General features: G+C 42.1%; 1 protein-coding gene across 1 annotated transcript in view; it reads right to left on the reverse strand.

Annotated features, from left to right (window-relative positions):
- The window catches only part of LOC112072086 (calcipressin-3-like), a 74,054-nt gene extending 51,740 nt beyond the window's left edge, over positions 1–22,314 (reverse strand). Inside the window, exon 1 of the mRNA XM_024139500.2 lies at positions 21,768–22,314. Coding sequence (XP_023995268.1) covers positions 21,768–21,854 — 87 coding nt within the window. The 5' untranslated portion in view covers positions 21,855–22,314. The remainder of the gene's footprint in view (positions 1–21,767) is intronic.
- Between the last annotated feature and the right edge of the window lie 404 nt (positions 22,315–22,718).

The following is a 22,718-nucleotide window of genomic DNA, read 5'->3' on the forward strand; positions in this document are numbered from 1 at the left end:
CAAATCTGGTGCAGTCCATGAGGAGGAGATGCACTGCAGTACTTAATGCAGCTGGTGGCCACACAAGATACTGACTGTTACTTTGATTTTTACATATTATTCAATTTCTGTTAGTCACATGTCTGTGGAACTTGTTCAGTTTATGTCTCAGTTGTTGAATCTTGTTATGTTCATACAAATATTTACACATGTTAAGTTTGCTGAAAATAAACGCAGTTGACAGTGAGAAGATGTTTCTTTTTTTTGCTGAGTTTACTAGCATCCTGTTGTCCAGGGTGGGTACTTGTACATCAAGCTGCCTCACGCTGCAGAAAACAGGCTCCTGCTCCTATGAGCCTTTCCGGCTCACACAAGCCAAGGCTATTTACCTACTGACTTATCTACAGTACATTCATATGATCCAACCAGCCCATAGTTTTAACGTCCCCCATGTTTGGAATAATTTACTAACCACATGACATCTTCAGTCCCTGGTGCCAATAGGGTCGTTTAAAATGAGGAATGAATTCACTGAGGTTTGCGAGTGTTTTGGTTGATTTTAATAATGTATTTGTGTTGTTGAAATGTAGTGTGTGTTGTTTTTTGTTGTTGCTGTTTTATTGAATTCATTTGATTTTAGCATTTTTGTTGTTGTCAGGGCACCATTAAGAATGAGTCTCAATTGGGCCCCTGTGAATAAATAAATGTCAAAAAAAATGTCAAAACAAAAATATAACAAATCCATTGCTGTTTGCTGTCATTGTCAAGCCAAAAATGTTTAGCATGAAAATGATGGACAAGGAGTTGGCATGATGGAACAAACAGACTGGCACTCAAACATACATTTACATGTAATTTCGCCTTATTACTAACATAGGCAATCTTATTCAGAGCGACTTAGTCATAGATAAGCAGAGCATGAGTCTGGTATCTAATATCTATGACAAAGAAAGTGCCATTTTGACAGTCAGGACAGCAGGCCACAGAGCAGCTGTGGTGCCTGTACATATAACTTCAGTTCTCCTCTGGGCTCTGGTGTAACCTGAGAATCTGTTCTCTCATAAATAAGGGGTCAAGTCCGCATGTGGGCTCGGGCAAAATAATGTGACAGTTAACGCGCCTAAAACCCGATGGGAGCTGACTAAGGACCACGGGGCTTTCAAGGAAGATCGACCGGACATTTTAATCCAAGGTGTAGAACATACACACAATCACGCATCTGCACACACACACACACACACACAACACACACACACACACACACACACACACACACACACACACACACACACACACACACACACACACACACACACACACACACACACACACACACACACACACACACACACACACACACCAAGACCTGGGTTCAAATAATTGTTTAAATATTTAAATTACTTTCACATACATTTATTTCCAATATATTTATTTTGAAAAAACAAGTACGGTAGTTGAAAATACTCAAATATATTGACTGAAATGCACTCCCATGCATTTAACCCAGGTATTTGAAAATAGTATTTGAAAATACAAAAATACACAGAAAATAAGTATTGAAACAGAAAATAAGTATTGAAATAAGCACGCACGAACACACACACACACACACCACACACACACACACACACACACACACACACACACACACACACACGCATTTCACTACACTTGCATTAACATCTGCTAACCATGTGTATGTGACCAATACATGTGATTTGATTTGACACACCTCTACGTTAACAGACATACTGTATACACACACACATATACATTCACAAACACAATGTACTGTATAGGTGTGTGTTTGTGAATGTATAGGTGTGTGTTTGTGAATGTATAGTTGTGTGTTTTTGTGTGTATAGGTGTGTGTTTTTGTGTGTGTGCCCATGAATTAGTTATCCCCACGTCCGCTTGGGTTACACAACCCAGAACACACACACACACACATACACATTATCTATGGGTTAAAAACAAACTGCTAAATCCATTACCAAGGGTTGCCACCTCATTCATCTCCAGTACCAAATTATTTATTACCGTTCGGTCAAGCATCGGTCAATACTGAAACCACTTTTTAAAAACACTTCACACCGTCTGCATTACCAACATGCATCTTGGACAAACAGTTAATCTCACCTCCAAAACTCACGCAAACCACTGTTAGGTTCTTATTCTCAGAGTCAAAAACTCAACAGACACTATTAAAGCTCAACCAAGTTTATTAGACATGTTCCCACCAACACAAGTAAATATACTCCAATTTAGATGCACTCCTCCTTCTCTCCAACCCYTACATCTGTTATGGTTCGACACGAAGACAAAGTGATGGGGTAATAAACCGGTTCTCCTCCCTTAAAGTGACCTGACCTGACCTCAACCCCCTTGATGCCTAATCCAAAGCTCTCCACCCGTATCACCTATAGCAATCATGTGACTGCCTCCCCTCTACTCAGCACATTCCAAAGCCATCCGGCTCCTACAGATAACCATTAACTTCTGGTGTGAAAACCAGTCTCTATCACTCCTCAGATAATATAGTATTACTTCTGATGTATCATGTCTCTAGTATAACAATGTTTCAAGTTTGAGAAGTCAGAACCCAGGATCTAAAACCAACAAAACCCTTAATACTTGTGTTTAACTAAGCTTGTTCGACCATAACACTGGCAACAATTCTCACTCAGAAAGCATACATTGTCACTCATAACACACTGACCCAAAAACCACTAACAGCAGGGAGCATTACATAAATTAACTTTACCCTTTGAGGTGTTAGGTTCTTATTTTTCAGAGTAAATAACCCACGGACACTAGAGAAGCTTTAACCAAGTTTATTTCTTCCCAAACGTTCTGTACAGCTGTATTCAGACAACCCAACATGTCTCTCCATCACAGTTAAATAGATCCTACTTAAGACACTCCCTCTCTCCAATCCTTACATTTATGGTTTAACAAGAAAAGAGTAACAAGATCCCAAACCCTTATTACTCCCTTCAGGTGACCTGTCCTCACCTCCTGASCTCAACCCCTCCTTCATCTYATCCACAGAGGTCRARCTGTCTTTCCTGTATCAACACGGTGCTCTGCTCCCATCRCCCAWCACATTCCAACACATTCCACAGCTATCTGTCTTTCTACAGACATTCTATGCTTCTTCTCTATCATTTATTTAATATCTCAATGTTCAAAATGTCGAATCCAACAGAGGTTTGAATGATTTTTCACATAAATCAGTATTTCATTATAGAAGAAGAATAACACCTTTTCACTTTATTGACTGTACTAAAGTATATGTAACAAGAATGAATCAGAAATGCAGCAATTTGCTTCAAAAGCCTTGATTTTCTATATCTTTGCATATAGTAATTAAAAAATAAATGTATTCCACCTTTATTTAACCAGGTAAGCTAGTTGAGAACAAGTTCTCATTTACAACTGCGACCTGGCCAAGATAAAGCAAAGCAGTGCGACAAAAACAACAACACAGAGTTACACATAAACAAACGTACTGTCAATAACACAATAGAAAAATCTATGTACAGTGTTTGCAAATGTAGAAGAGTAGGGAGGTAAGGCAATATATGGYCCATAGAGGCAAAATAATTACAATTTAGCATTAACACTGGAGTGAGAGATGTGCAGATTATGATGTGCAAGTAGAGATACTGGGGTGCAAAAGAGCAAAAAGATAAATAACAATATGAGGATGAGGTAGTTGGGTGTGCTATTTACAGATTGGCTGTGTGCAGGTACAGTGATCGTGAAGCTGCTCTGGCAGCTGATGCTTAAAGTTAGAGAGGGAGAAATAAGACTTCAGCTTCAGTGATTTCTGCAATTCGTTCCAGTCATTGGCAGCAGAGAACTGGAAGGAAAGGCGGCCAAAGTAGATGTTGGCTTTGGGGATGACCAGTGAAATATACCTGCTGGAGCGCGTGCTATGGGTGGGTGTTGCTATGGTGACCAGTGAGCTGAGATAAGGCGGGGCTTTACCTAGCAAAGAAACTTATAGAATGAACTGGTGCCAGTGGGGTTTTTTTTTGGCGACGAAATATGTAGTTGGGAGGCCAGCAACGAGAGCATACAGGGGTCGCCAGTGGGTGGGGCTAGTATATGGGAGCTTTTTGGTGACAAAACGGAATGGGGCACTGGTGGAATAGACTACAAAAGTTTTCTTGCTGGAGTTTAGAGTGTTGGAGGCTATGTTTATTAAATTCATCCCAGAGGTTTTCAAGGGATCGGTCAAGGATGGTCCCCCCAATTTTACGAGGGTAATGTTTTGGCAGCATGGGGAAGTGAAAGAGGCCGCGCCTTGTTTTTGCAAAATAGGAAGCCCGCAATTCTAGATTTATTTTGGATTGGAGATGCCCTTTATGTGAGGGTCTGGAGCAGGAGAGTTTTTTTACAGTCGCTATTTACCAGACAACGCCTAAGGTATTATAGTAATTGTTCACCACGATATTCCTAATGTCAGAACCATCACAGAAGTAAGTGGAATGCTAGTTCAGGCGGGCCGGGCCAAAACAATCGGTTTGAAGAGCATCGCCTTTTTAGTTTTTAGCATTTAGAAAGGCCACGGAAAGGAGTGTTGTACAGGCATTGAAGCGCTCGTTTGGAGGAATTTGTTAACACAGTGGGTCCCAATAAGGGCCAGAAATGGGTGTCGTTCTGCGTAGAAGGTGGATCAGAAGAATCAACCAGCAGCTAAGAGGCCACATCACTGAATATAATAGCGAGAAAAGAGTCCGGCCCGAGAATTAAAACCATGTGGCCCGCCCGATAGACTGCCAGAGGTTTTTCGCGGAACCAACAGGCCTCCGCGATTTGGACACACCTGAAAACCTCTAATCTTGAAAGCAGGGCAGGGTTGGGTGAACAAGTCGCGAAGGCATGTCATCTTTTGAGAACCAACCCAAGCCTAATTGAGTCGTGCCGAGTAAGAATAGCGGTGGGATTTTTGGCTGCAGTCGAAAGGCCTTGGCCCAGGTCGATGAAGACGGCCTTGCCACAAAGCTAACTGTTTTTTTTTTAAATGGATGGCGGGGGTTATGATATCATTATACGGACTTTGAAGTGTGGGCCGTGAGGGTTTGCACCCATGACCAGCTTTGGTAACCAGAATTTTGCCGCATTAGTTGGAGAAGGTATGGTGGGATTTTCAAAAATGGGCGCGGTGATCGCTTTGTTTGGTTCTTAACTTGGCTTTTTCGAGGAAAGTTTTAGAAAAGCAGGGGCAGGATTGGATTATACCAGCTGAGAGATGGGAAGTTGTAGCAAACACTTAGCCAAATACATTTAAACTCCAGTTTTCCAAAATTCCTGAACATTTTTAATCCTATTGATAAGTTCCCCCGTGTCTTAGGTTCAGTTTTAGATTCACGCTTTTAATTTAAGAAATGGTGTGATGTATATATAATAGTGAGGAGATGAATGATTCATATTCAGTTTTGTTTATTTATTCTCATCAACATTCCAGTGGTCAGAAGCTTACAGTACACTTCAACTAAGTATGTTGGTACGATTGGCTTTAAATGTTGGTTTAACTTTGGATGCATAAACGTTTCGGGGAGCATTCCCACCCCAAGCTTTTTCCCCACAATAAGTTGGTTGAAATTTTTTTGCCGCATTCCTCCTGACAGAGCTGGGTTGTAACTGAGGTCCAGGTTTTTTTGTAGGCCCGCTCGCTTGCTCGCGCGCACCAATGCCCTTTTTTCAGCTTCTGGCCCCAAAAAAATGTTCCTTTATAGGGATTTGAGGTCAGGCCTTTTGTGATGACCCACGTCGCCAATACCTTTGAACTTTTTGTTTGTCCTTTAAGCCATTTTTTGTCCACAACTTTTGGAAGTATTGGGCTGTTGGGGGTTGCATTGTCATTTTGGAAAGACCCATTTGCGACCAAGCTTTAACTTCTACAGCGGGTGTCCTTGAGATGCCCGCCTTCCTGCAGCGAAAAGCCACGCAGCCCGACAACAGAAAATGCTGGCCACCCCCGTTGCCCTTCACCGGTTGGGACACTCGGTGTTTTCCTTCGTCTTTGCAAAGGCCCCTCCCCCTTTTTTTCCTCGCCAAACCATGAATGAGTGGTTCATTATGGGGAGCAAACATTATATTTTTTTTGTTTCAATCAAGACAAAGGACATTTCCCCAAAAAAGTGACCATCCTTTTGTTCCCCATCGCGCAGTTTGCGAGAACATAGTCTAGTGTTTTTCTTATGGCGGTTTTTGGACGGCAGTGGTTTCTTCCTTTGCTGAAGCGGCCCTTTCAAGGTTTATGTTCGAATTATAGAACCTGCCGTTTTTACTATGGATATAGATACTTTTGAACCTGTTTCCTCCAGCATCTTCACAAGGTCCTTTGCTGTTGTTCTGGGATTGATTTGCACTTTTCGCACCAAAGTACGTTCATCTCTAGGAGACAGAATGCGTCTCTTTCCTGGGTGGTATGACGGCTGCGTGGTCCCATGGTGTTTATACTTGCGTACTATTGTTTGTACAGATGAACGTGGCGTTTGGAAATTACTCCCAAGGACGAATAAGACTTGTGGAGGTCTCCAATTCTTTTTCTGAAGTCTTGGCTGATTTCTTTTGATTTTCTCATGATGTCAAGCAAAGAGGCACTGAGTTTGAAGGTAGGCCTTGAAATACATCCACAGGTACACCTCCAATTTACTCAAATTATGTCAATTAGCCTATCAGAAGCTTCTAAAGCCATGACATCATTTTCTGGATTTTTCCAAGCTGTTTAAAGGCACAGTCAACTTAGTGTATGTAAACTTCTGACCCACTGGAATTGTTGGGAAAATTGTGTCATGCACACAGTAGATGTCCAAACCGACTTGCCAAAACTATAGTTTGTTAACAAGAAATTTGTGAAGTAGTTGAAAAACGAGTTTTAATGACTCAAACCTAAGTGTATGTAAACTTCCGACTTCAACTGTACATGTCAGTACATACACACGTGAAAAGATAAACAACGTGCTCGACTCCACCTAAACTTCAAATCGTGTGCTGGATCCTCGTATATAATCCAAAGAATAGAATTAGGACAGCCCTCCGGTAAATAAACTTAAATTTATATATTTTTATTGCCGCACAAACGTTTTTGGCGTAGGAGCCCTTCTTCAGCGTGAAAGGCGATGACAATCAATCTCACAACAACAAGATCTCACAGGTTGGGCATCATTTTACATCCCAGTCAGTATCGGCCCAATCAGCTCCCCSAGCAATGGGAGCTGTAGGGGAAACATGACCATCAAATAAAGATAGACACACAATTCCAATACATTATGATGTCATTACTTAAATGTTCTGCCTATTTAGAACCTACTAAAGTTCATGGTTGGTCTTACCCATATAATACAAGTTACAGGAACACTTAAGGAGATATACAACATATTTCGTGTTACATGTTATTCTACCTCAGACCTTTATCCTCTCACCCGAATGGGGCTGGATAAGAGAGCTTCCTCTGATCATGGCATAACAGTGGACACAGTTGTGACAAGGGAAACTGCCATCAGGAATGATAGACATAAAATGTGATGCTTGTTTCTTAGGCGAATCTGACCTTACTAAACAATCCTGTACATTTGAGGGTCTCTTATAGCAAAACTTCAGGGGGGGGGGGGGGGGTTCAAATGCTTTACCAAAGCTGGGGTCACTTGTGTAATATGTGCCAATGTCTATTAACCACTTCCTTGATCGACCTTGAAATGGGACTGTAGGTGGACACCAAAGTTGCTGAGGGAAGAGAGGGATTCCTTTGACGTGGTTGCAATAATGCATTCTGCTCAGTTTGTCTTAATTGTCCAATAATTCTTCCGATTGAAAGGCTATTAGCGCGCACCACCGCTAACTAGCTAGCCATTTCACATCCGTTACACTCACCCCCCTTTCGACCTCCTCCTTTTCCGCAGAAACCAGTGATCCGGGTCAACAGCATCAATGTAACAGTTTAACTTTACGTCCGTCCCCTCGCCCCGACCCGGGAGCGAACCAGGGACCCTCTGCACACATCAACAACAGTCATCCACGAAGCATCGTTACCCATCGCTCCACAAAAGCCGCGGCCCTTGCAGAACAAGGGGAACCACTACTTCAAGGTCTCAGAGCAAGTGACGTCACCGATTGAAAGGCTATTAGCYCGCACCACCGCTAACTAGCGAGCCATTTCACATCCGTTACATGAGCACAGACATTATGTCGGCGCCATGGAACGCCCCCTTTTTGCCAGAGTGCAAAAAAKCCCTCCTAATGAAATTTACACTACACCTAGCAGGCGGACGGTGTGAACTGGACTTCACGAATGGTTAGAATCTACGAGACCAGAAAAACGTGGAGCGTGGCTGCACGTTGAAATGGTAGGAATTTAAACGAGAAAGTGTGAGCTGAAAGGTATGAAATGGTTAGAAACTCTGAAACTCTCTCTCTCMKWSWKMKWSWKMKWSWKGAAGAAGAAGACTACACAGGAACATTCAGTCTGAAGCTGTTTAAATACTTTAGTCTAGTAAAACTTGACCGAGAACCCCCGGGTGGTACTCTGAAAGAACCATTCTGCAGCTACAAAGGACATGGTGACCTCTGGTGGACAACTAGAGACATACACAACCAGAGACTTTCTGTTGAATTACTCCCTGTAGATGGATCGAGTGTTTTCAACAGAGAGACAGCAAAGACATACACACGTAAATAGGTACATTGCAATTCTCCCGAATGAGCGGCCGTTCATTTGCAAAGTATTCACATTTCCATGAGCATAGTTATCAGCTGTATGCACGATAGTGYAATTCCTTTGTCTCTTATTACTGACCACCCATTCCAAAACTGACTGCAACGCTTTGTTAAGGGTTTCAGTGACATCATTAGCTGTGGTTGCTGATGCATATATGGTTGAATCATCAGCATACATGGACACACGTGCTTTGTTTAATGCCAGTGGCAGATCATTGGTAAAATTAGAAAAGAGTAGAGGCCTAGAGAGCTGCCCTGCGGTACACCACACTTTACATGTTTGAGATTAGAGAAGCTTCCATTAAAGAAAACCCTCTGAGTTCTATTAGATATATTATCAATTTCTGTCAACCAATCATCAGTCATTTGTGTCAGTGCAGTACATGTTGAGTGCCCTTCTCTATAAGCATGCTGAAAGTCTTTTGTTAATTTGTTTACAGAGAAATAGCATTGTATTTGGTCAAACACAATTTTTTCCAATAGTTTGGTTGGTGGGCGGAATGACTTTGGCTTTCCTCCAGGCCTGAGGACAAACACTTTCCTCTAGGCTCAGATTAAAGATATGACAGATAGGAGTGGCTATAGAGTCAYCTACCATCCTCAGTAGCTTCCATCTAAGTTGTCAAAGCCAGAAGGTTTGTCATTACTGATCGATAAAAATATTTTTTTCCAGCTCACCCACACTAAATTTACAAATTTCTAAATTAAAATGATTTTCTTTCATTATTAGTTTTTTTAATGCATGAGTATGATGGCTCACTGTTCCTTGTTGGCATTTCCTGCCTAAGTTTTCCCCCTTCGCCAATGAAGTAATCATTAAAATACATGGTAACATTAAAAGGTGATGACTAAGTCATCTGATTCAATGAAAGAATGAATGTCTTTCTGCCAATAATTTCATATAAAGTACTCAAAATAGTTTTTCCATTATTCTTCATATCAATGATCTTGGCTTCATAATATAGTTTATTAATATTTATTTTTTATTTAGTCACATAATTTCTCAATTTGCAGTAAGTCAGCCAGTCAGATGTGCAACAGGACTTATTAGCCACTCCTTTTGCCCCATCTCTTTAACCATACAGTTTTTAAATTCCTCATCAATGCATGGAGCCTGAACAGCTCTAACAGTCAGTTTCTTAACAGTTTCTTTATCAATAATTGGAAGAAGCAATTTCATAAATTCAGCAAGTCATCCCTAAACACACTGTTTGACGCAATATTGTTTTCACATAATTTCAATGAAATTACGTAGAACTAACATGGAATAGATGTTGAATTGACGTCCACATCAATGAATAAAAAGCTTTGTCCCACATTCCATTTGCTTAGCTTAAAGTTTTTCCTTTAGCCTTCGCCTTATCGTCTCACAACCCTGTCATCCTGGCTCTCGTAACCCGACACACCGGCAATGATAGAAGCCAGAGTTAGAGACAGACCTTTGTTTTTTGTGCTCATTCTTCTACGTCACTCCAGCGGACATAGTTCTAACCTTTCTAACGTGACACTCGAAACCCAGAGCCTCTCTAAGGTTTTGGGGGAATGTGAGCTGACCGTGGCCCAGTTCGACATGTCCCCAGACTGGGAGAAGTAAAAACCTGAGCCCCATGCTCCCTGGTCTGGTCCACCTGCCAGGGCCAGATCTGGTTTCCCACCTGGACAGAACATAGTACAACCGTCCGCATCGTCCGCCACTCTTCCCCCCTTTACTCTCCTTTACCGGTCCGTCTGACACACGCTGTTTTGTCTCATCTCTACTGTAGCCATGCAAACATCTACACAGCTGTATTGGAATGGTTATATCATCGAGCAAGTGCTGCCCTTTGTGACGGCTTGCTGAGTGCAACCTTGCTTAAAGGTTATTTGCTGATTGTTTGAAATATGTATTGACTTTTATCACTGCGTGTTGTTTTATATGATATGGATGACCTTGCAAGCCAAACAGCAATCCAAATGTTCCATGTTTTCAATAAAATATAATTTCATAATCTCAAACATGACGTTTTGACACATTTCATTTTAGCTGATGTACTGTACTAGGGCTGGGCGGAATACCGTATTTTACTACCGGTATGGATGCACTGACCGGTTTGGGTTTTTACTTTACCTTCTATAACGGTATTTCACTTGGCGCGTGTAATGTACGTTTTTTTAGTTTCTCCATTTTCTACTTGAGTCGTTTTTCTCCCTTCTGCTGCATGCCACTTCCCACACCAAGCCCCGCCCCAGTCACTCAATGAGAGAGCTGTTGCTCGACCACGGAGTCACAAACACTTTCCTGCCATTCACTCTGCTGCAGTCTGCATGGTCAGATTGATGCAGTACGATGTTGGTGACATGCTGCTTTCCACAAGTGTTCCATAATTACACTTATAGTTTGTGTATCCTACTGTCTGCAAACTACTGTCTCCTAGTTTGTATTTTCTTAGCAAGTTGTGGCTAAAATAAATATTGTTAGCCGCTAATGCTAATTGACAGTTAGCTAGCTAGCTAGCTTGGTAAATGTACTAGTCAGAACAAGCGATCTAATACAGCCTGTTACCAATGCTGGTGTCGGCCTTGATACGCATTTTGTTTGTGCAACTGTATCTTCTAAATCAGAGAGCAATATGTGAAGCATGAATGGGGTGTCAGGTAGCCTAGTGGTTAGAGCGAAAGGTTGCAAGATCGAATCCCCGAGCTGACAAGATAAAAATCTGCCGTTCTGCCCCTGAACAAGGCAGTTAACCCACTGTTCCTAGGCCGTCATTGTAAATAAGACTTTGTTCTTAACTGACTTGCCTAGTTACGGTAAAATGAATATGTTAGCTAGCTACATGTGGTAAGACAGAGAGGAAGAGGTGATGCGAGAGGTTGGACCAAAGCTTGTTGCCTGCCTTCCCGCCTTTGGGACAACAGCTCCTATTGTTAGGGCGGAGAAATTAGCATCTCGTCATTATATACAGATCTCTGGCAGTGGAGGCTCCCCAGAGGAGGAACTGGAGGACCATCCTCCTCAGTGAATTTCATAAAAATAGTGAAACATTAAAAAAGTTATATATTTTTTAAAATAAAACTATATTAAATATATTCACATCACCAAATAAATAATTAATTATAGTTGAATTGAACAGTATAAAACAACCAGCATGGAGAAAGGGATGAAGAATGGAGAAAGATTGAAATCACTTATAATGTATGTGTTGCCACCCTAGGGTCATGAACCTTTCTTATTAAAAAACATAAAAATACCGCCCCAAATTTGAAAAATACCATATGATATTTTGGCCATATCACCTAGCCCTGTACTGTACCATGAGTATATGCTTGATAAATAGTCAAGAGACCAAAACACAGATCTRAGCAAAAACATAGACCATACAGGAGTCYAAGTGAGCTGGCCAGGCATCAAAACAGGTGTGGCTGCTCAAAGCTCTACGCTGAGTTTCCAGGACGACAGTCAGAGGTGACACAGACAACTGCCATTGTTATGATGGTAGGCTTGGGAACAGACCAGCAGGCCTCAACTGCTGATGGAAAGAAAGTAGGGTTCTTCAGGCCTGGGATTTAGTTTGGATGGATGGAGGTTTGCTGACAGAACAGTAACAGAGACGGAATTGACAACAGCTACCTTTTTCCATCCTGCTGAGTCACAGAGAGAGAGAGTGAGAGAATCTGTGTGTGTGTGTGTGTACAGAGACGGAATTGACAACAGCTACCTTTTTCCATGTGTGTGGTGTGTGTTGTGTGTGTGTGTGTGTGGTGTGTGTGTGTGTGTGTTGTGTGTGTGTGTGTGTGTGTGTGTGTGTGTGTGTTGTGTGTGTGTGTGTGTGTGTTGTGTGTGTGTGTGGTGTGGATAGGATGTCTAGTATCTAGTGGTAGCTCACAGAATATGTTGTTCTCTCCTACCTTTAGTTTCCAATAATGGGTTTCAGTGTTTTAGGAAGAGGTCATGTCTTAAACAGCCTACACATTTTGTTGTCCTCTAATGCTTAAATGTGCCCAGCTTACAATCCATCATGAACTTAACACACTTAATGCATTTATTGATTTACCTGGTAATTACACTAAGGGGAAGTTATATATCTATATATACGTATATATAGTTATATATCTTAGTAGTAAAACAGAATCTATTGTGTGTGTGTGATAGTCATATGCATGTGTGTATTTTTCTCTGTGTGGTGTGTGTGCGTAATGTGTATGTTCATGCGCACGTGTTTTTGCATGTACAGTGGGGAGAACAAGTATTTGATACACTGCCGATTTTGCAGGTTTTCCTACTTACAAAGCATGTAGAGGTCTGTAATTTTTATCATAGGTACACTTCAACTGTGAGAGATGGAATCTAAAACAAAAATCCAGGAAATCACATTGTATGATTTTTAAGGAAATTATTTGCATTTTATTGCATGACATAAGTATTTGATCACCTACCAACCAGTAAGAATTCCGGCTCTCACAGACCTGTTAGTTTTTCTTTAAGAAGCCCTCCTGTTCTCCACTCATTACCTGTATTAACTGCACCTGTTTGAACTCGTTACCTGTATAAAAGACACCTGTCCACACACTCAATCAAACAGACTCCAACCTCTCCACAATGGCCAAGACCAGAAGAGCTGTGTAAGGACATCAGGGATAAAATTGTAGACCTGCACAAGGCTGGGATGGGCTACAGGACAATAGGCAAGCAGCTTGGTGAGAAGGCAACAACTGTTGGCGCAATATTAGAAAATGGAAAAGTTGAAGTTGACGGTCAATCACCCTCGTCTGGGGCTCCATGCAAGATCTCACCTCGTGGGCATCAATGATCATGAGGAAGGTGAGGGATCAGCCCAGAACTACACGGCAGGACCTGGTCAATGACCTGAAGAGAGCTGGGACCACAGTCTCAAAGAAAACATTAGTAACACACTACCGCCGTCATGGATAAAATCCTGCGCGCGACACGCAAGGTCCCCTCTCAAGCCAGCGCTGTCCAAGCCCGTCTGAAGTTTCCAATGGCACCACTGATACCAGAGGAGGAATGGGAGAAGTCATGTGGTCTGATGAGACAAAAATAGAGCTTTTATGGTCTAACTCCATCGCCGTGTTTCGAGAGAGAAGAGGATGAGTAACAACTCTAAGAACACCATCCCAACCGTGAAGCCTACTGGAGGTGAAACAATCATTCTTGGGATGTGCTTTTCGCCAAGGGGACAGGACGACTGCACCGTATTGAGGGGAGATGGATGGCGGCCATGTATCGCGAGATGCTTGCCAACAACCTCCTCCCTCAGTAGAGCATTGAAGATGGGTCGTGGCTGGTCTTCCAGCAAGAGCAACGACCGAAACACACAACCAGGGCAACTAAGGAGTGGCCTCTGTAAGAAGCATCTCAAGGTCTTGGAGTGGCCTAGCCAGTCTCCAGACCTGAAACCAATAGATATCTTTGGATGGAGCTGAAAGTCCGTATTGCCCACCGACAGCCCGAACCTGAAGATACTGGAGAAGGTCTGTAGGGAGGAGTGGGCCAAAATCCCTGCTGCAGTGTGTGCAAACCTGGTCAAGAACTACAGGAAACGTATGATCTCTGTAATTGCAAACAAAGGTTTCTGTACCAAAATTAATTCTGCTTTTCTGATGTATCAAATACTTATGTCATGCATAAAATGCAAATTAATTACTTAAAAAAATCATACAATGTATATTTCTGGATTTTTGTTTGTAGATTCCGTCTCTCACAGGCTTTGTAAGTAGGAAAACCTGCAAAATCGGCAGTGTATCAAATACTTGTTCTCCCCACTGTATGTGTGTGTATACTGTATGATGTCTGACATGTACCATGTGAGAGAGCCGGTTCATCTAGCTCATTCCTTACGCATGTTAATCTGCTGATGCTGCCCTATATTCTCCAGGTAATAACACAACACAACACAGATTAACAAATCAGCAATCTCTGGTCCTATAGCAACTGCTAAGGCCAGCAATCCACTTAAACTAACCCTGTTAGCATCAGCTATCTCAGGTCCTACTGCAACTACCAGCNTGTTAGCATCAGCTATCTCAGGTCCTACTGCAACTACCAGCCATTCACTTAAACTAACCCTGTTAGCATCAGCTATCTCAGGTCCTATAGCAACTGCTAAGGACTAGGCCAGCCATCCACTTAAAATAACCCTGTTAGTATCAACTAGCATCGCAAGCACAACTAGACCAGGCACAGGATTCAATTAACTAGCCTGGTCCCAGATCTGTTTGACACGGCATGACAATAACCATAGGAATTGGCAATACAGCACKAACAGATCTGGGACCAGGCTATCAATTAACTTTACTAACCTAGAATCACCGGTTCAGTTTATAGCGCACTATTGACTAAAGCACCAACCAGTGCTTCAGACTGACTAATCCAAGACCAGAGGCTATCTGAAAAAACATAGTATGGTAGTTGGTGGCYGTAGCCTAGCGGTTAACAGCGRTGGGTCAGTAACCAAAAAGGTTGCTGGTTTGAATCCCCAAGCTGGCAAGGTAGAAAAAGCTGCCCGTTCTGCCCTTGAGCAAGGCAGTTAACCCCCAACAACAACTGCTCCCTGGGACCCGATGATGTGGACGTTGATTAAGGCAGCCCCCCGCACTGCTCTGATTCAGAGGGGTTGGGTTAAATGCGGGGAAAACACATTTTGGTTGAATGCATTCAGTTGTGCAATTGACAAGGTATCTCCCTTCCCTGCCCTAGTCTGATCCTATSCAAACAGGCAGCAAGGTTTGGGTTACTAAGGTTCCTCTACCAATGCCGATACAGGGTGTTAGTAGAGGAATACATAGTAACACCCTGCACCAGAGCTAGATAGAGGTCAAGTATGATATTGTAGGTGGCAATTCCTCAATATGGCAGAATCAGAACCCGTATCAGTTCCAGGTTGGCCATGAACCTCCACAAGATGGACAGAGTATCCTTCACAAGCAGACACTGTATCACTATAACCAACAACAATAGAATCACACACTGACCCTCAATTCCTACCACCTCAACAAGCTCACAAGCTCATTCCTAGAATGTAAATGGGAAAGTTGTTTCTCAAATAACCAAAGGAGAACTTTTAGGGAACGTTACAGGAATATTTTGTGCTAGCTCGGTAACATTCATATCTCAGCTATAGCTTAGAACACCATGCTGAAATATGAATGTTATTGACTGTGAATCACAGTGATCCATTGCGTGGTCCATCACAGCCCATAGTAGTTCAGTTCACCCAGATACACAGCTCTAAATCAGAGGGGGATGATCAGGCATCTGTATATTACAGTTTTGGTCAATTYCTAACATGCATTGGTCAAAACTGAAGTCACATTGTCAAAACTCTTCACACAGTCAAGCGAAACAGAAGTGTATGTGGACCAAACTGTGAATCATGTTACATTGGTTTTCACACAAAATGTATTCAATGACCACATTCTCTGAAATCCATGAACTCTTTTCTCATTCATATAAGGTGTTATTCTTATTCTAAAATGAAATACTGATTTATGTGAAAAATCATTCAAACCTCAAAGAAAAACATTTATCATTTATGTAGTGCTCCCTATTGTTAGTGTTTTTAGGTCAGTGTGCTATGTATGCTTTCTGAATGAGAATTGTTGCCAGTGTTATGGTCGAACGAGGTAATTTTGAGACATGTATGACATGTTTTGGTGGTTTGAGTGAGTTTTGGAGGTGAGATTAACTGTTTGTCCAAGATGCATGTTGGTAATGCAGACTGTGAAGAGTTTTGAGAAAGTGGCTAAAGTATTGACCGATAGAAAGTGGCTACAGTATTGYCCAATAGAAAGTGGCTACAGTATTGACCAATAGAAAGTGGCTACAGTATTGACCGATGCTTGTGAGCAATTGAAAAAAAAAGCTGTAATAAACGAAGACACACAGGGAACAGATGAGATGAATTGATATGAAAACAACCGACTGCAAGCAGCCTGGGAGAGATGAGCTCAATCAGAGCCTTCCCTAACCATGTGCGTTCCCCACTAATCCCCCCCCAACCTAATGTCCTCTTGTCCCTAGAATGTGCCAGAAACCAGGATTAGTTCAGATCTATCTGCCATCCTCCCCCAAAGTCAGCCCATTCGCTTCCCTTTCTCTCTCTCCCCCACACAGATGTTTCTGAAGGCTGCACTCAGATCAGTCTCAGTGCAGATTAGGACCGATCGGGATAGTAGGATGAGGGGTTGTGGTTTTTCCGATGACATAAAAAATGTGCACTTGCATAACATGCACAACAAACATAGGCAAGCATAAACATAGGGCTACTCTGCCAAGAAGTGAGACGTCTGCGTTGCATGATTTTACGCTCATCCTCAGGCAAGAAGTGGAAGTAGGGTTTTGGGAGTCTGTGGTGAAGAGTTATAGGCAGAGCTCAGGTGCTGCAGGGGAGAATGTGGACTTGGAGATGAACTGCTGTTTATTCAAGACAAGGTGGTGTGAGCCTGTCTGTTCTGTTTACTTGTCAATATGCTTTCTCTGTGTGTGTGTGTGTGTGTGTGTGTGTGTGTGTGTGTGTGTGTGTGTGTGTGTGTGTGTGTGTGGTGTGGTGTGTGTTGTTGTGTGTGGTGTGTGTGTTGTGTGTGTGTGGTGTGTGTGTGCGGCTGTGCGTGCGTGCGTGCGTGCGTCGCGTGCGTGCGTCGTGCGTGCCGTGCGTGCGTGCGTGCGTGCGTGGCAGTGGTTGGAACCGATCTAGGGAACAGAACAAAAAAAACGAAAAATAACAAACACACAAAGTGCCTATGCAAAGCCCTCACTCTGTCACTCAGACATGTATTACACATTCATACTAAACCTATGACAATGTTTGTATTGGTTGTATTATGAGTTGGGATTATGCTGGTTCATTGTTTAGCTAGTTAAACAAAAGACTCCACTTCGCCAGATGACTACAGTGCATTCGGAAAGTATTCAGACCCCTTCTCTTTTAACACATTTTGTTTACGTTTTACAGCCTTATTCTAAAWTGATTAAATAAATTCAGATCTTCATCAATCTCAATCTACACACAATACCCCACTTTAGCAAATGTATGAAAAATGCAAAACAGAAATACCTTATTTACATTATTATTCAGACCCTTTGCTATGAGACTCGAAATTGAGCTCAGGTGCATCCTGTTTCCATTGATCATCATTGAGATGTTTCTATAACTTGATTGAAGTCCACCTGTGGTAAATTCAATTGAATGGAATATGTTTGGAACCACCAAGACTCTTCCTAGAGCTGGCCGCCCGGCCAAACTGCGCAATCGAGGGAGAAGAGCCTTGGTCAGGGAGGTGACCAAGAACCTGATGGTCACTCTGACAGCGCTCCAGAGTTCCTCTGTGGAGATGGGAGAACCTTCCAGAAGGTTGACCATCTCTGCAGCACTCCACCAGGCCTTTATGTTAGAGTGGCCAGAAAGAAGCCACTTCTCAGTAAAAGGCACATGACAGCCCGCTTGGAGTTTGCCAAAACACACCTAAAGATTCTCAGACCATGAGAAACAAGATTCTCTGGTATGATGAAACCAAGATTGAACTCTTTGATCTGAATGTCAAGCGTCACGTCTGGAGGAAACCTGGCACCATCACCAAGCATGGTCGTGGCATCATCATGCTGTGGGGATGTTTTTCAGCGGTAGGGACTGGGAGACTTGTCAGGATCGAAGGAAAGATGAACGGAGCAAAGTACAGAGAGATTCTTGATGAAAACCTGCTCCAGAGTACATAGGACCTCAGAATGGGGCGAAGGTTCACCTTCCAACAGGACAATGACRCTAATTACACAGCCAAGACAATGCAGGAGTGGCTTCGGGACATCAATCAATCAATTAAATGTATTTATAAAGCRGTTTTTACATCAGCCGATGTCACAAAGTGCTATACAGAAACCCTGCTTAAAACCCCCAAACAGCAAGCAATGCAGATGTAGAAGCACGGTGGCTAGGAAAACCTCCCTAGAAAGGCAGGGACCTAGGAAGAAACCTAGAGAGGAACTAGGCTCTGAGAGGTGGCCAGTCCTCCTCTGACATGTCTCCGAATGTCCTTGAGTGGCCCAYCCAGAGTCTGGACTTGAACCCGATCTAACATCTCTGGAGAGACCTAAAAATAGCTGTGCAGCGACGCTACCCATCCAACCTGACAGAGATTGAGAGGCTCTGCAGAGAAGAATGGGAGAAACTCCCCAAGACTAGAGGCTGTAATCACTGCCAAAGGTGCTTCAACAAAGTACTGAGTAAAGGGTCTGAATACTTATGTAATTGTGATATAAGTTTTTTGTTTTTAATACATTTGCAAAAATGACTAAAAACTTGTTTTTGCTTTGTCATTAAGGGCTATTGTGTGTAGATTGACACAATTTTAGAATAAGGCTGTAGCGTAACAAAATGTGGAAAAAGTCAAGAGGTCTGAATACTTTCCGAATGTACTGTACGTGACCCATCAAGTTAGCCAGGTGTGTCTGGGGGTGATTACGGCCATCTATTGTATTTCAAGAACATGTGTACATGTCTGGACAATAGTGACCCATCCACTTAGCTAGATGTATCTGGGGGTGGTTATAGCATTTCCTTCACATGACCCATCAATTTAGACCAGTGTGTCGGCTTCTATGAACGTCATCTAATATTTATGAAATATTTTTATCTGGACACTTCCTGTTTTTGATATTGCTARTATGCAAGTAACCATTTCACTGTACCATTTACACCTTCTGTATCTTGTGCATGTGACAAATTAACTTAGATTTTATTTGATATAGTGTGTTTTTTTTTTTACCAGAGACYGTAATGTGAAGAACATGACCTGCACAAAAGTCAGATTAGGATATAGGCCAAGGACTAGATCAAGTATATTTTTACCTGGAGTTTTTCCTTATTGTAGGCTACTACTTTTACCACTTTTAGTCTTGAAATCTAAACTACTCACTCGAATTAGCACATGGCCTCACATGTGAATCCTTAAAGAAAGAGATGGGTGGAGCTAAGGCTTAAGACGGTGTGAAGGATGCTGAATGGGTGTAGACAAAGAAGAGCTCTCCAGTAGGTGTACCAAAARATTCAAGGGCCATTTTCCCAAAAGTGGGGTTCCAAGTTTATCTACTTTCAAAGCAGAATTACTTTCCCATTGTTCCTCAACTGCAGTGTATGATATTCCATTTTCTAGCTCTGAGTCTCTACTTTAATCCAATGTAAAAAACACAATTTCCAATTTTTCTACATAAGACCGAATCGAGGTGGTCGGTCACATATCACCTCACGATTGCYCATTCTCTATTCTGTAACAGGCATAAAAGTATATAAGTAGATGTGCAATTGATAATAGTCATTGTAGTTAATTACCACGTTTAATATGCTAAACTATGTAGAATAATAACCTGTTGGAAACTACAACACCCTACTACATTGCACAGTACAGGCTGGATCTGATTTATCTCTAGAGAAATTGTTTGATGTGTGCATTGAGCTCACAGAAGAAAACAATAACGAAATGGAATTCAAATATTTGAACCAACCGAATCGCTCAGCACTAGTGTGTGTGTAGGCTACCTGCCACTCCTCCTCCTTAGCATAAGCTACTAGCCTACTGAAGCCTACAAGCGCGATTCAGAAATGGAGAGAGATTTTATTTGAGAATGGATTAACTTTTGCAATGCTAGTCAAGGATACTATAGTTATTACGTTTCACATTGGATTTTTCTTTTTACTACAAAAATAAGTGTTTTTATTTGAATTCTGGTGCTGCTCTGCACACACAATCTTGTTAGATAGCTAGCTAGTTAGCTCTGGTCCAATGTTAAGCCAACTCTCAGAAGTTCACACATTCAAAGTTCCTTCATAGAAGCCAATCCTCCTCTGTAGGTTTAATTATGCCCAGCACTTCAAGCCAAGTACCCTCCTCCACTCTTTCTCTCTCTCTCTCCCCATCCGCAAAATGTCAGTCGCATCTCATGCCATACACTTGTCTGTCCAATGCAGGTAAAACACTGTTATAGTTTACCTGCTCCATAGCAAGATGCTCTATCGGTACTGTTTGGTGAAATAATTTAATGTCGAGCTAAAATAAAATAAAAAATATATATGATTTCAGAGATTTAAAAAGGAACAGGAAGGAATGATATTAACCATTACTTTTTGGGGATTCCAACCAGTTCAGAACTTTATGTTGCTGGTCGCAACAGTGGAACTGAATGAAAAAAATAAATGGTTCTGTTCACAATTAGACTGTTCAGACTGATTAACTGTATTAAGGAAAGACTTAGGATAACGGAATCTTAATAAGTTATTGTTCTGGTACGGCATGTGCTGGGCTCTGTGCTGTACAACAGACTACAATGGATGGCCAATGGCCTCAATCCAAAATAACAGTCTGTGGATAGGAAAAATGTGGCTAAGGAATTTTTAAAGGATTCAGTGGGTAAGCCATGGCTTTGACCACCATCTGTGTGGCATTTAAAGTAAACACTGGCACTTTCTAATGTCAAGGCTTTAGGCATCTTAGTACCATCTGCCTCCATGACTGTTGTATTCGATGCATGCACTCTTATGTATCTGGCACACCTGCAATGCTGAAAGGGAGGTCAGACTCTGACACTGCGTCTAAACTGCTCCTCACTTCTGTTCTGTGCTCTTCCAKATGTTCAATTCAACAACCCCCTCCTCTAACCCCCTGCATTTAAGCATGTAACTTGCATAGGCCTACTAAAATTGACCAGTGATGCGACAGCAAGATGTAGTCTATAGCGCATACAGTAAAAACAAAAGTCTGCTCCCCCCATCTCCCCCCTCTCGTCCACACTTCAGCAAACCCACAAACGTCAATCAATGGCACCGAGGGCATCCATGCGCATTCAGGGCGTGCATTTTTGATGAGCTGCGGTTTCATTGATAAAATAAAAAAAAACAGGGTGAACGTAAGCAAGACAGGCACTTTGAGACATGCAGAAAAAACGYATCTTTGCTACTTCGGAGTATGAACAGACAAAAAAGGAAGAAATATTCAAAGTTTTTTCACAAACAGACAAAAATTCTGAAATATTCAACGTGCGGTTTTATGAAACTGTAACGTCATAGGCCTACCTGCAGCTTGTCTGAAGTAAACACCTCTGTGTCTACCTCGCAGGCGATGATGGTCACCATCTCCAGTTTCATATTTATTGATGGCATTCCCTTTCGTAGCTGAGAAAAAGATAAATAAAATAAATTATTTCGTTCGGTCCTTGTCTGCTTCAGAGAAAGCGCAGTCGCAGCCTCGCAGGTGATTGTAACTCCAATGAGTTCGCTTCGGATGAGGTGGTATCGTCACAGTTTGGGTGCGCTATTTGAAGTGAGTGATGCTGCAGTGGAAAACTCGCTCTCCCCGCTCCAACACAGAGCGGCGGTCAGAAACATTCGCGAGTGCACCAACCAGCGCGCGTTCGGGCACAACATTGACGTCATTATCAGCCTCGTTTGTTCATTTGCGATGCCGTTTGGTCGGAGCACTGCAGCTTGTAGAGCTTCGGTTATGTTATTTATTTTTCCTTCTCATTTAGCCCATGAACATAACTGCGGCAATAGCTCTGAAATTATGTATTCTAGGTCTACTTCTAACCCAGCAACAATAAATCAGGACTGCCTATAATGAAGTCCACAAAAAATATCCTGGAATAGAATTTGACTGTTTTCTTGGTTACATAAATGCAGCTTTTTTTCTTTCTTCAGAAACGGAATGCACCATCTAATGTTTTACTCTAGGCTAGTAAGTTTGAGTCTGTTCCATTGAAATAATTTTCCATGTAGGACTATTCTGTTATTGAAATATCAGAGTTACTTCAATAAGTAAAAACAATCCAGACAAATCCAGTATAGCCTGCTAATTTACTGTATAACGTAGTGGACGTTGCAGAAGCAGCCTGTAGTGTAGTAAACTACAGTAAAAACAGTTGTCATATGTCCCTTACTCGTTCAGRCTTATCCGATTGGTCCAAACTTCCAACAGACTTCAGCATTGCATAACCTCACACTCATCAACTCTGGCACAAGCTCTCC

Source organism: Salvelinus sp. IW2-2015, unplaced genomic scaffold (genome assembly GCF_002910315.2).
Source record: "Salvelinus sp. IW2-2015 unplaced genomic scaffold, ASM291031v2 Un_scaffold1820, whole genome shotgun sequence".
NCBI lineage: Eukaryota > Metazoa > Chordata > Actinopteri > Salmoniformes > Salmonidae > Salvelinus > Salvelinus sp. IW2-2015.